The sequence below is a fragment of the Pongo abelii genome, chromosome 5 (assembly GCF_028885655.2).
Source record: "Pongo abelii isolate AG06213 chromosome 5, NHGRI_mPonAbe1-v2.0_pri, whole genome shotgun sequence".
In the NCBI taxonomy this organism is placed as follows: Eukaryota; Metazoa; Chordata; class Mammalia; order Primates; family Hominidae; genus Pongo; species Pongo abelii.
The window spans coordinates 64,911,692-64,926,480 of record NC_071990.2 but is presented as its reverse complement, the minus strand read 5'-3'; the positions used below and the strand labels follow the sequence as shown (position 1 = coordinate 64,926,480).

General features: G+C 35.1%; 1 protein-coding gene across 1 annotated transcript in view; it reads left to right on the top strand.

Annotated features, from left to right (window-relative positions):
• Positions 1 to 14,789, top strand: part of EYS (eyes shut homolog) — a 1,986,267-nt gene that overhangs the window by 1,236,115 nt on the left and 735,363 nt on the right. Inside the window, 2 exon segments of the mRNA NM_001374351.1 lie at positions 10,147 to 10,337; positions 13,626 to 13,717. Of these exon segments, the coding sequence (NP_001361280.1) occupies positions 10,147 to 10,337; positions 13,626 to 13,717 (283 nt within the window).

Below are 14,789 nucleotides of genomic sequence, written 5' to 3'. Positions count from 1 at the left end.
AGTTGCTCTTCTTGGAGTATCTTTGTGGCGTTCTCTGTATTTCCTGAATTTGAATATTGGTCTGCCTTGCTAGATTGGGGAAGTTCTCCTGGATAATATCCTGCAGAGTGTTTTCCAACTTGGTTCCATTCTCCGTGTCACTTTCAGGTACACCAATTAGACGTAGATTTGGTCTTTTCACATAGTCCCATATTTCTTGGAGGCTTTGTTCATTTCTTTTTATTCTTTTTTCTCTAAACTTCTCTTCATGCTTCATTTCATTTATTTCATCTTCCGTCACTGATACCCTTTCTTCCAGTTGATCACATTGGTTACTGAGGATTGTGCATTTGTCACGTAGTTCTCGTGCCATGGTTTTCAGCTCCATCAGGTCCTTTAAGGACTTCTCTGCATTGATTATTCTAGTTATCCATTCGTCTAATTTTTTTCAAAGTTTTTAACTTCTTTGCCATTGATTCGAACTTCCTCCTTTAGCTCAGAGTAGTTTGATCTTCTGAAGCCTTCTTCTCTCAGCTCGTCAAAGTCATTCTCCGTCCAGCTTTGTTCCATTGCTGGTGAGGAGCTGCATTCCTTTGGAGGAGGAGAGGTGCTCGATTTTTAGAGTTTCCAGTTTTTCTGCTCTGTTTTTTCCCCATCTTTGTGGTTTTATCTATCTTTGGTCTTTGATGATGGTGACATACAGGTGGAGTTTTGGTGTGGATGTCCTTTCTGTTTGTTAGTTTTCCTTCTAACCGTCAGGACCCTCAGCTACATGTCTGTTGGAGTTTACTGGAGGTCCACTCCAGACCCTTTGCCTGGGTATCAGCAGCGGAGGCTGCAGAACAGTGGATATTGGTGAACTGCAAATGCTGCTGCCTGATCGTTCTTCTGGAAGTTTTGTCTCAGAGGAGTACCCGGCCATGTGAGGTGTCAGTCCACCCCTACTGGGGGATGCCTCCCAGTTAGGCTACTTGGGGGTCAGGGACCCACTTGAGGAGGCAGTCTGCCCATTCTCAGATCTCAAGCTGCGTGCTGGGAGAACCACTACTCTCTTCAAAGCTGTCAGACAGGGACATTTAAGTCTGCAGAGGTTATTGCTGTCTTTTTGTTTGATCTGTGCCCTGCCCCCAGAGGTGGAGCCTACAGAGGCAGTCAGGCCTCCTTGAGCTGTGGTGGGCTCCACCCAGTTCGAGCTTCCCTGCCGCTTTGTTTACCTACTCATGCCTGAGCAATGGCGGGCGCCCCTCTCCCAGCCTGGCTGCCACCTTGCAGTTTGATCTCAGACTGCTGTGCTAGCAATGAGTGAGGCTCTGTGTGCATAGGACCCTCCGAGCCAGGTGCAGGATATAATCTCCTGGTGTGCCATTTGATAAGCCCGCTGGAAAAGAACAGTATTAGGGTGGGAGTGACCCGATTTTCCAGGTGCCATCTGTCACCCCTTTGTTTGACTAGGAAAGGGAATTCCCTGACCCATTGCGCTTCCTGGGTGAGGTGATGAGGTGATGCCTTGCCCTGCTTCGGCTCACACACGGTGCACTGCACCCACTGTCCTGCACCCACTGTCCGGCACTTATGTTTTTAAGCAGGGGAGTGGCATGATTTGATTTTTATTTTAGGAAGTTACTTCCTATCCTTATGGATTGCTATTAAATAATTTTTTTCCCTAATCAATCTCCGTTTCATGGTGAAGAGAAATATTATGATTATAGATGTTTTGCTTCCCTTCAAAAAGATCATTGATTGCTTTCAGTAAAAAAATTTTTTCAACTACTTGACTAATCCTCCTGGACATTTCCTTGCAATAATCTATTTCATATAATCTGCCACTACTTATATATTTCCTTTAGCCACATTGAGGAGTTTCTGCAAATCTTGAACTCTGTAGTCTAGCTTTTAATTTCAGTATTATTGATTGTTTTGTAAACTTTTTTTGGCATTTTATGATTAATACTTGCTTTAAAATATACTTTATATAAATTAGTGACATGATCAATGTACTAATGAACCTGTGGAAACCTATTAAAGAAACTAATATTTCCTAACTTATTTTGAAACATTTTCATATAATATAAATCTTTACATTGCCAGGAAAAAAAATCAGAATTTCAAGAAGCATATGTAAAGCTTCCAATAAAACCTATCATATAGTAAATAAATAAATGCTAATTTTCCTACTTTATCCTGCTCTGTTAGTGGGTATTAAGCTAATTGGGATGAGCTAAAATGGATTATGTAAAGTTGGATTTTAAGGTGAATTAGACACAATTTGTAGAACACAGAAATTTAAAGTATTAAATATGCAGAGATTTTGTAATGATAAAATTCAAACTCTTCTTTACAGAAATAACACAAAGAGACACAAGTTATAGACAGTATCTGTGGGTAATACACAGTTGCTGATCTGCTTACTATTAAAATCAAGAATCAAGATGTGATACAGGTTTCTTAATAAACAGCATAGTAAACCTTTCAATATTGATTATATTTAAGTGTCATACATAAAGTTTTTTCTCAAATTAATACTTCACTTAACAGAAAAAATCGCAAATGTACATGAGCACTCCCCTCCACCCACACATATATTATAAATTTCCATTATTATTTCTTAGATATTGCTTTCAAGAAACCTTGAGAAAGGGATAATTTTACATTTTGGTTGCAAAATATTTTCTAACATTTATCTAATGATATATACTGCGGAGAGCAATACATAATTATTTCTTTGGGCAGTTACTCATGGATTATACTATATTGGTAATAACTACCAGATATGGGACAAAATCATATATATCTTTACTTAAGCTACCCGATCACTACAGAGTAATTATCAAACTATCAATTTTATAGAAAGTCCTAGTATTCAATTATTCTCTCATAATATTCCAACTTTCACATTTAATCTTGTTTATAGAAACACTAACTATAAAAAAGACTTGGTTCTTAAAAATTGGTATAGAATTTCATGTTCTTCTAACCAAAACAAAACAAAAAAAATGAAAAATGCCCCAAACTAAGATTCCTTTACACTTAAAAAAATATATATATTTGTTTTATTAAAAGGAATATGTGGTGTTGGAGTAAATATTCGTAATTAATCTGAGAGAAATATTATACTCATTTGGTTTATTTTCTATATATACACACATATACTTCAGAGTTTCTATTATTCATTTCTTCTAAAATACATGTATTCTATTATTTTTCTAGTCAATTAAAAAAACTCTCTTTGTTGCAGTAGAGAGGGAAGGGTCATTGATTCCTGATTTTTCTCTTACACAGCTTTTAAGTTTTCCTTATTCTCATGCAATGGGAGTGGCTATTAGTATGCACTGAAAACTTAAATAATTACGTGTGAAAAAAAAAACTGGCAACTAGCAACTACCCACCTAGCAACAACCATGTTTCAAGTAAATTTTTAAATGGCTAGACTCATTCTTAAACTCCATATGAGTTTCTAGAAATAAAGGCAAGAGCTACTGCATATAAAGAGAAACAGGCAGGAAGTCGAAGATGAAAGTTAATATCTTTAGCTTGGACATGTGATTGTGCATCTTAAGTCTTTAATCTGACAATCAGATACAAGCCAGGAAATAATTCATGAATCTGGAGAAATACTGGAATTAGATGTTGAGGTTTTCCTCCTAACAGAATACCAGTTTTGCCCATTATGAACCCTGGTCCATAGCTCTCTGTGGGAGCTGAACCCGTCCTCATCTCCAACAGAGGGCTTATTGGTCACCCAGTTCTAGCCAGTTAACTTCTAGGAAAGGTTCTCTTTAACTTGAGAAAGTTATTTCTTCTTATTATTACAGAAGAACAGTTTTGGAAACGGAGTGACTGGCCATCACATTGGAATCATGTGAAAAGCAAGTCTCATATTAAAACTCAGCCTGTGAATATCAGAGTGGAGAGACAGACGTAATCTAGGTATTTTATGAGAAATCAGTTAAGCTTTTCCATAAACATACATCCATCTGAAAACCCATCCTATTCTTGAACTTCCTTTTATTTAACCTATTTCATTTCTTTATTGCTGAAACTATTTGGAATTAGAATTTCTGGTTATTTGTACCAAAAGCATACAAAATTATAGGTATAATCATAATATAAATCCATACAATTCAGATAAAGATTCTTCTATTTAGGAAGGTAAAAACTTAAGTGCAGAAGTTTATTATTTAATTCTAGACAATAAAAATATATAGAATTATTATTTTACTTTAGCCCATCATTACTGAAAATAATCTCAGTATTTATGCTTTCTTCACAAAGCTATTCTGTGCTTGCTATAATCATTATTCTCATCTGTTTAAAATTTTTGCTGAGGGAAGTGTAAAATAAAATCTGTACTTATATATTTAAATAGAAAACACCACAAATATGATTGAAAACACTATGCAAAATATCTTCCTGACTTTTAAAAGTCTATATTTAACTATAAATTTCCAAGCACATTTAAACAAAAGCAATTATATTTTCTATTAGATAGTGTGTTAGTCTGTTTTGTATTGCTATCAAGAAATACCTGAGGCTGGGTAATTTATAAAAGAAAGAGGTTTAATTGGTTCATGGTTCAGCAGGCTGTACCAGCATAGCACCAACATCTGCTCAGCTTCTGGTGATGCCCTCAGGAATCATGGTGGAGGTGAAGTGGGAGGCAGGGTATCACATGGCAAGAGCGGAAACGAGAGAGAAAGGAAGTACCACACTCTTTTAAACAGCCATATCTCATGTGAACTCAGAGTGAGAACTCGCTCATTACTCTGAGGATGGCACCAAGCCATTCATGAAGGATCAGCCCCAATGATCCAAACACCTTCCACTTGGCTCCACCTTCAACATTGGGGATTACATTTCAATGTGGGATTTGGAGGCGATAAACATCCAAGCTGTAGTACGTGCTTTCAGATGCTTAACAGAATCATGTGTCGTGCTAGGTTCTTGGAATAGAATGATAAATCCAGCATACTCTCAAGTACTTTACAATTGAATGCATATATGAGTTTCCATACAGATAATTAGTCACATAATGAAAAAGCCACTGAATTTTTTAAAATTTAGTCTATAAAATACATATCTTAATAATATTAAGGAGTTTTTGAGTTTGTTATTGTCAGTTAGGTGATATGTTTCTTTCTAAAAGCTATAAAATAATATGAAAAGACTTCAAAATGTTGTGAAAAATGGTATTAGATAAAAATTTTAAAAATAAGCTTTATTTCTCAACATAAAACTCATCAAGGTCAACACACTTTTACAAGCAATGATACCAACAATTTAGTCCATCTCTAAGGAAATGAGTGTCCTGGGACTTTACCCATGTCAATGTAGCCTTTTTACTTTATTAACTGAAGAAAAATAAAGATTAGAAAACAAAAAGAAGTCAGAAAGAGGCAAATCAGAACTATAAGGTGGATGCCTAATTATTTTCTATTGAAAATATCACAAATTACCCCTAATTTCCTGAGAGGAATAAGCAGGAGCATTGTCATGGTGGAGTAGTACTCTCTGGTGAAGCTTTCATGGGCATGTTTCTGCTAAAGCTTTGACTAACTTTCTTAAAACGCTGTAATAATAGGGACATGTTATCCTTCTTTGGCCCTCCAGAAAGTCAAAAAGAAAAATGTCTTGAGCGTCCCCCAGAAATCTTTTTTAATGACTCTATTAGTCCGTTTTCATGCTGCTGATAAGATCATAACTGAGACTGGGCAGTTTACAAAAGAAAGAGTATTATTGGACTTACAGTTCCACATGGCTGGGGAGACCTCATAATCATGGCCGAAGACAAGGAGCAAGTCGCATATTATGTAGATGGCAGCAGGCAAAGAGAGAGATTGTGCAGAGAAACTCTTGTTTTTAAAACTATCAGATCTTGGAAGACCCATTCATAATCACAAGAACAGCACGGGAAAGACCTGCCCCCATGATTCAATCATCTCTCACCAGGTTCCTCCTACAACAGGTGAGAATTATGGGAGCTACAAGATGAGATTTGGGTGAGGACACAGAGCCAAATCTTATCATTTCACACCTGGCCCCTCCCAAAACTCGTATCTTCACATTTCAAAACCAATTGTGCCTTCCCAATAGTTCCCCAAAGTCTCAACTCATTTGAGCATTAACTCAAAAGTCCACAGTCCAAAGACTCACCTGAGACAAGGCAAGTCCCTCCCCACTATTAGCCTGTAAAAGCAAAAGCAAGTTAACTCTTTCCTAGATACAATGGGGCTACAGGCATTAGGTATATACATCCATTCCAAATGGGAAAACTTGGCCAAAACCAAGTGGCTACAGGTCCCATGCAAGTCCGAAATCCAGCAGGGCAGTCAAATTTTAAAGCTCCAAAATGATCTCCTTTGTCTCCATGTCTTACATCCAAGTCACACTGATGCAAGAAGTGGGTTCCCATTGTCTTGGGCAGCTCCACAACTGTGGCTTTGCAAGGTACAGCCTCCCTCCTGGCTGCCTTCGTGGGCTGGCGTTGAGTGTCTGTGGCTTTTCCAGGTGCACAGTGCAAGCTGTCAGTGGATCTACCATTCTGAGGTCTGGAGAATGGTGGTCCTCTTCTCACAACTCCACTAGGCGGTGCCCCAGCAGGGACTCTGTGTCGGGGCTCCCACCCAACATTTCCCTTCTGCACTGCCCTAGCAGAAGTTCTCCGTGAGGACCTTGCCCCTATAGCAAACTTCTGCCTGGGCATCCAGATGTTTCCATATATCTTCTGAAATCTAGGCGGAGGTTCCCAAACCTCAATTCTTGACTTCTGTGCACCCGCAGGCTCAACACCACATGGAAGCTTCCAAGGCTTGGGGCTTCCACTCTCTGAAGCAACAGCTCAAGCCTTGGCCCCTTTTAGTCATGGCTGGAATAGTTAGAACATAGGACATCAAATCCCTAGGCTGCACACAGCGGAGAGACCCTTAGCCTGGCCCACAAAACCACATTTTCCTTCTAGGCCTCCAGGCCTGTAATGAGAGGGGCTGCCATGAAGACCTCTGACATGCCTTGGAGATATTTTCCCCATTATCTTGGGGGATTAACATTCGGCTTCTCATTACTTATGCAAATATCAACAGCAGGCTTTAATTTCTCCTCAGAAAATGGGATTTTCTTTTCTATCTCATTGTCAGGGTGCAAATTTTCTGAACTTTTATGCTCTGCTTCACTTATAAAACTGAATGCCTTTAACAGCACCCAAGTCACCTCTTAAATGTTTTGCTGCTTAGAAATTTTTTCTGCCAGATATCCTAAATCATGTTCCTCAAGTGCAAAGTTCTACAATTCTCTGGGGCATGGGCAAAATACCTCCAGCCTGTTTTCTAAAACATAACAAGAGTCACCTTTGCTCCAGTTCCCAACAAGTTCCTCATCTCTGTCTTAGACCACCTTAGCCTGGATTTCATTGTCCATATCATTATCAGCATTTTGGTCAAAGCCATTCAACAAGTCTCTAGGGAATTTCAAACTTTCCCACATTTTCCTGTCTTCTTCTGAGCCCTCCAAACTGTTCCAACCTCTGCCTGTTGCCAAGTTCCAAAGTCAATTCCACATTTTCAGGTATCTTTTCAGCAGTGCCCACTCTACTGGTACCAATTTACTGCATTCATCTGTTTTCGTGCTGCTGATAAAAACATACCTGAGACTGGGCAATTTACAAAAGAAAGAGATTTATTGGACTTACAGTTCCACATGGCTGGAGAGGCCTCATAATCATGGTGGAAGGCAAGGAGGAGCAAGTCACATCTTACATGGATGGCAGCAGGCAGAGATAGCTTGTGCAGGGCAACTCTTGTTTTTAAAATCATCAGATCTCATGAGACCCATTCACTATTGCAAGAACAGCATGGGAAAAACATTCAATCATATCCCACTGGGTCCCTCCCACAATACATGGGAATTGTGGGAGCTACAAAATGAGATTTGGGTGGGGACACAGAGCCAAACCATATCAATGATGTTTGACCTTAACTGGTCCACTTTTGCTCTGACTGGACCAATTCCACCTCTTGATAGCCATTCCTTTGATTGTGCTTTGTGTTCAATATCATACTAGTGGAGCCATGTTTCATCTCCTGTTACAACTCTTCAAAGATGTACTTCAAGATCTTGTTCTTATTTGTTTAAAATTTCAATTGAAAGCTCTGTTCTTGTCTACAGCTGATCTGGGCACAACAGTTTTGACATCCCCTGAGTGGAAAGTTTGCTCAACTTTAATTTTTCATTCAGAGTTGTGTAACCTGAACCAGTTGAGATGTCAATAGTGTTGGCTATTGTTTTTATTGTTAATTATTGGTCCTCTTCAGTTAGGACATGAATATGATTAATTTTTCCCTTGAAAATTGATATGGATGGTCAGTCACTAAGGACTTCATCTTAAACCTAGTCTTGTCCCTTCTTAAAACAAGTTTTTCACTTGTAAACTGTGAATTTCTTTGGGGCATTGTCCACATAATTTTTTTGTAAAGCATCAATGATTTTACCATTCTTTCACCCAAGCATCATCGTAAATTTGGTGTTTGTTCTTGCTTCAATTTTAGCAGAATTCGTGTTCCGATAGGGGCTGTTTTCAAACAGATGTCTTATGCTTCTTGGTAACTCAAATATATTTGTTCAGACATGTCATGATGAGTGAAATTCATCTATAGTTTTTAAATAATACATATTTTATGTGAACTTTTTGAAGACCCCCTGTATGTAATAGATTTTTTTTAATTTCATCAATATTGGGTATAATCTTGTAATGTTTTTGAAAACATTTTATGCTCTTTCACAATTTGAATTTTAAATCAAACTGATACATGACTTTATTCTCAATTTGTTAAAATAAATGCCTGAAATCTTTAAAACAATTTCTTGTTGTTTAAAATGTTATTGTATTATGCTTTTAACATCACCATTGAAACGCTACATGGGGAAAAAAAAATATGTCCCTATCATTTAACAACTGAAAAAATTAGAATGTCAAAATTGAAAGGACGTTGTTATTTTTTCAGTCATTAATTTGTGCTTCACTAATGAAGTCAGTCCTTGATTAAACACACACACAAACACACACACATATACACATGCTTTTATGTCTATAAAGTGCAAATGTTTCCTGGCACTATTTTGAACCTTCTTATTTCCAGTGAAAAAAATTAATTTGAGGCTTAGCTGGTTATTTCTTTAGAAATTGTTGCAAGTTTCAAATTGTAGCAAAATGAGTAATTCTAAAGCTTCATTAAAAATTCCAAATAAAGACAGCACACATAGGATATAAAATTTCTTGAAGTTTTAAAGTACAGATTCAAAAATGAATATTATCCTATGATAGCAAACTAAAACTCACATGGTTTTATAAATAATATTTTCTAGTAGTTATAAATAATACATAATTCGAAAGTTTTAAATGAGAAAGAAAGCTTGTGTTGGGGAGGTCATGAGAATAGCAAAAGAAGAAAGGAACTGGAAGAAAAGTGATATTCAAATCCATTGTTTCAGGAATCATTAGCCAAGAACAATCTAGTATTTATCAAGCAAAAAAAAATGATTTAATAATAATATAAAGTAGTTAACAACTTATTCAAAAATAAGATAACTTGGTTTTATTAATCACATATTTATAAATTTAAGAAATTTAACTGTGGAGTATTTTGCTCAAAGTATCTTCATTTTTTTCTGAAAATCTACAGCTAATTAGAATATCATTCAGAAGGTGAGAGTTGTTAAGAAACTCATATAATTTAGAGTGTTAATACAAAAGGTTAACAACTTCTATGCCTCTCAATAATCTCTAGCATTCCCTCACAAACCTCCCAAATCAAATTATTAACAATATTAATCATAATTTGTATCAATATCTTATATAAAGAAGAAATAAGTACATATTTAGAAAATGTGCCCTTTTCTGTTAACCTGTAACATAAAATCTAAGTAAAAGCAGTGTTGAAGAGTAGTCATCTTGATTTCCTTGCCTTACAATGAGATTTTATCATGAAGCCATCAAATACAAAGAAATCATGACAAAACTGCTATGACTATTCCAAAGGAAAGAAGTGCCTGGGCTTGAAAGAGGCAGGAAAGAGACGTACGAGCCATTAGAGAAAACATATGCTATGTTAATAATGTGAAACCTAGGTACTGAATATTTATTTCAACCTAAATTGTATTTTCTTTCTGACTCCACAGATTTCAGTTGTGTTCGTTATTATGGAGATTCCTATCTAGAATTTCAGAATGTGGTTTTAAATCCACAAAATAACATCTCCCTAGAATTTCAGACCTTCAGCTCCTATGGACTTCTGCTGTATGTCAAGCAAGACTCAAATTTAGTAGATGGATTTTTTATTCAATTGTTTATTGAAAATGGTACTTTAAAGGTAAGTTATTCAGTTCACTTAATTTTTAAAAAATTACAAAGTTGTTCTAATTACGTGCTTCATTGGTTATTTTCAAAATAAAATTTAAACTTAACTCTATATTTTATACTCACCACCAGGATGTCTCTTCCTCTACTTTTATAATTTCTCTCTACATATATATGAACCAACAACAACCAAGTATTTTTAAGCAAAAAAACTGATTTGATAATAATATAAGGTGGTTAACAACTTATTCAAAAAATAAGCTAACTGGATTTCATTAATCACATATTTATAAATTTAAAAAATATAATTGTCAGAGTATTTTGCTCAAAAGGTCTCTACTTTTTTCTGGAAAATATACCTAATTAGAATATCATTCAGAAGGCAAGAGAGTGTTGTTAAGAAGCTCATATACTTTACAGAGAAAAATTTACACTAATACTGATAGATCAGTTTATAGATATTTAGATATTAATATTTCAAACAGTACATGATTTGAATTAACATACATTGTCTTTTTTTCTCCTTATTTTCATCTTTTCCTCTACTTCTTTATTGACCAGCTTCCCAATTTCTTAATTTCCCAATGATAATAATTGTTACCATTTTTATAACCTTAAGGGCGGGTAGAATCTGGGAAACCCTAGGGAATCCCAAGATTTTTTTAGAGGATCCTCAAGAGAAAACCTGTTTTTGTAAGTTTTCTGCAGGTAAGGGGTGTTATTTGCCTTATTCACTTTTACTCTCATAAGTGTATAGTGGAGTTTTCCAGAGGCTATATGACATGCAATGATATCCTTGCTCTAATCGCTAATGTATCATTTTATTACGTATTTTTGTATTTTAAAAATGTCTGTTGTAATTTTTAGCAGTGTAAATATTGATAGACACAACTCAGTGAACAAAAACTCCTTGGGGTTCTCAATAAATGTTAAGAATGCAAAGAGACTGTGAGATCAAAAAGTTTGAGATTGCTGACTTTGCACTTGGTAAGTGTTATAAGAACCTTTCAAAAGTCCAAGATTATGCAGCTAATAACATTTTGAAACCGACTTCATTTGAAAGTGCATGCTCTTTTCCCAACATCATTCTACCTTAACCAATTGTCTCTTAATCCAGTCTATCATTGTTGGACATTTTTTATAGGGACATAGATGAAATTGGAAATCGTCATTCTTAGTAAACTATCGCAAGGACAGAAAAACCAAACACCACATGTTCTCACTCATAGGTGGGAATTGAACAATGAGAACACATGGACACAGGAAGGGGAACATCACACTCTGGGGACTGTTGTGGGGTGGGGGGAGGGGGGAGGGATAGCATTAGGAGATATACTTAATGCTAAATGACAAGTTAATGGGTGCAGCACACCAGCATGGCACATGTATACATATGTAACTAACCTGCACATTGTGCACATGTACCCTAAAACTTAAAGTATAATAATAATAAAATAAAAAATAAAAAAATAAAATAAAATAAAAACAAATTGTCTCATATCCCTGCTCTGAATACCTGGTTTAGGGAACTCAACCCAATCATCATTGCAATAACTCAGCCCAATAAATAAGGTAATTAACTCGTATAATTCTAATATATGAAATATAATAACAGCATTTGGCATAACATTTCTTTTATGATGTGATTTAAGTGTATATGTTGTGAATTTCCATGAAAGGATGAGTTATACCTTATTATTTAAACAGGCAAATTCCCTTAGTTTGATTTTCTTTAAATGCTCATGTTTCTGAAGTAATATAATACATATACACATAGCACCATGGCACTCCAGCCTGGGAGATGGAGCCAAAAGAAAAAAGAAAAAAAAGCTAGCCTTCATAGCCTTCATATATAATTATGTCCCAGGTATAATTCTGTGTGTTCTACTTTGATTGACTTATTTGCCCATTTATAATATTTACTTCACAATATTCATTCATTTATCAATTTAAACCACACAAAAATTTGTATTACCCCATTTTACAAGTGAGTAGATTTTAGCACAAAGCTCATGTGACGTCTCAAAACTTCTAAGTAACAGAGCTGGGATTTGAACTCTGATCATCTAGCTGAAAAGTAAATGATCTTAAATTTTCTTAAGATGGAGACTGACAAATTATTACAATTAAGTAAATGATAGTAATTATTATAGACTTGTAAGTATATATCCTTTCTTTTTCATAAAACCAAAGGGAAAGAAATTCTATACCTCTCTTCACTAATTAGTTTTATGGTTCCTAAATATCTTCGTTTAACCTATTGTGAATTAATTTTTTCCCATTTGATAGGGAAAGCAGTGGCTATCCATTAGTCTTAATGATACATTATTTCATAAAATATTTTCACCTACAATCCTACAAGTCTCCAGTAATTCCTCCTAATGGGCTTCTTATTGGAGTTTTTAAAGTGAACTGACAATAAATAATCTTATAAAGGAAAGGAGTCTTTTGCAATGGCCAAATATCATAAAAAGTTAAAATATATAGCATTATCTTTATCTTTGGACTATATGTGAGAGGATTTGGGTATATCAACTTAAATACAGCTAGGGTCACAAGTTATGAAACACAATGCAAGTGAGTTTCTTAACACATGTGGGTTATAGATCACTTTTAGATACAATAAAAATATTAAAGCCCCTCTCTGGGAAAGAATAGACACAATATAATCCATATACATGTAGGCACATGCTTGCTAAGAAGCTTAATAAGCCACTGTAGCACATCCATGGATTTTCTGGGGATACTTGGTTAATCATACCTGATATAGACATGATTTTTCCTCTCTAGATCATAACTTAGTTGCCATTAGCAGTAATTCTACAAATGAACCCAGACACCCTGACATCTCAAAAAGCTTGGAATGAATGGTTAGTTTTCACAATCTTGAAGTTTGCCTTCCTGTGACATTAATATTGTCCTCTAGATTGTATTAACCATTCTTTGCCTTGCTCAATTGCTGTTATGTAAGGAAAATTCCTAAAATACTTGCTTTCTGCTAGTAGAGGATGTTGCCTTTCTCAATCATGTTCCTCAGAATACTGGAAAAGAATCTAGATGTGTATGTGTACACATGTATGCATGTGTATTTATATCTATATAATACTCATATATTTGTGTGTATTAAATCTAGGACATATTAGTTGTAAATCTTCAGTTATCACTTCTCTTTAAGTTTCAAACTTCATGTCTCTCCAAAGCGATGTAAAATATATTGATAAATTATAAAGTCCAGTGCAAATATAAGGTATTAATTTCATGCTGAAAAACTGTTTGAGGACAAACTTTTTTCCCCCAACAGTACCACTTTTACTGTCCTGGTGAAGCAAAATTTAAAAGCATTAATACTACTATTAGAGTGGACGATGGGCAAAAGTATACACTGCTTATCAGGTAAGATAATTATTTCTTTTCCACTTAATCTCATTAAGTAGCAAAGGCTGTTCCTCATAATATTGTCCTTGTCATTTCAAAACTGAGGTTATACTGATTAGTATTAACATGTGCATGTGTATGAATTAATGTTTGTCAAGCTTTTCTATACATTCTAAAAAATGTACTGAGAAAAGAATATTGTAGGGATTACATTATCAATGAACTCACATAAGGAGATTTACAAAAGATCCATAAAAGCCTCATATTTTTCTCATATGGCAGTTGTAACAAATCAACTAAACTGGTAATTTCTTTTGATGAACAAAGTAAATTATATTCAGTGTAGAAAATGTGGCACTTCCAGAAAAGCATAAAGAAGGAAATTAAAATGGCCCACCACAATCCAGATTGAGTAATTAAGGTATATTATTAATATTTTCAAAAGCTATGTTTGAAGGTGACCCTATCCCCAAATGCTCATGAACATCTGAAATAAATCAGTTTGCCAATCTGATAAGTAAACTTTTCCTTTTTCTTATTTGATTTTTAGTAAATTTTAATTTTTAATATAGATGTAATGCTTTTTTGTTACGTGCCTTGCCTCCCTCCACCTTTTTTATTTCTTTGAGTGATGCTGAAAACACATACCACAGCCATAAGCTGGTATGTAGATTAAATTATTTTCTGGCAATAGATTATTTAGTAAAAGGAAATATCTGTTTAAAGCCAATAAAAAGGAAAAAAAAAAAAAAAAAAAAAAAAGAAGTCCTAAACAGAGACTGGGAAAAAAGTTAAAGGAGAGGTTTTAAGGAAGTTCTATCTTCCTCAGGCCAGAACTACCCAAATTCTATTATCTAGAATACAGATTCTTACAAATTATTGACCAAAATATAATGTATCATCAAATAAATTGAGGAAAGCCTACCTCATATCTACCTCCCACCTAGAATACTCAAAATGAACATGAACATTTTAAGAACTCTGAGATGCTATTTACTAATTTGTATTTTTTTCTTTTTTTTCTTAATGCTTAGTGTCACTATACTTAAAAGTGCCATGACACAGACACACATTTAATATCTTTCTTCAT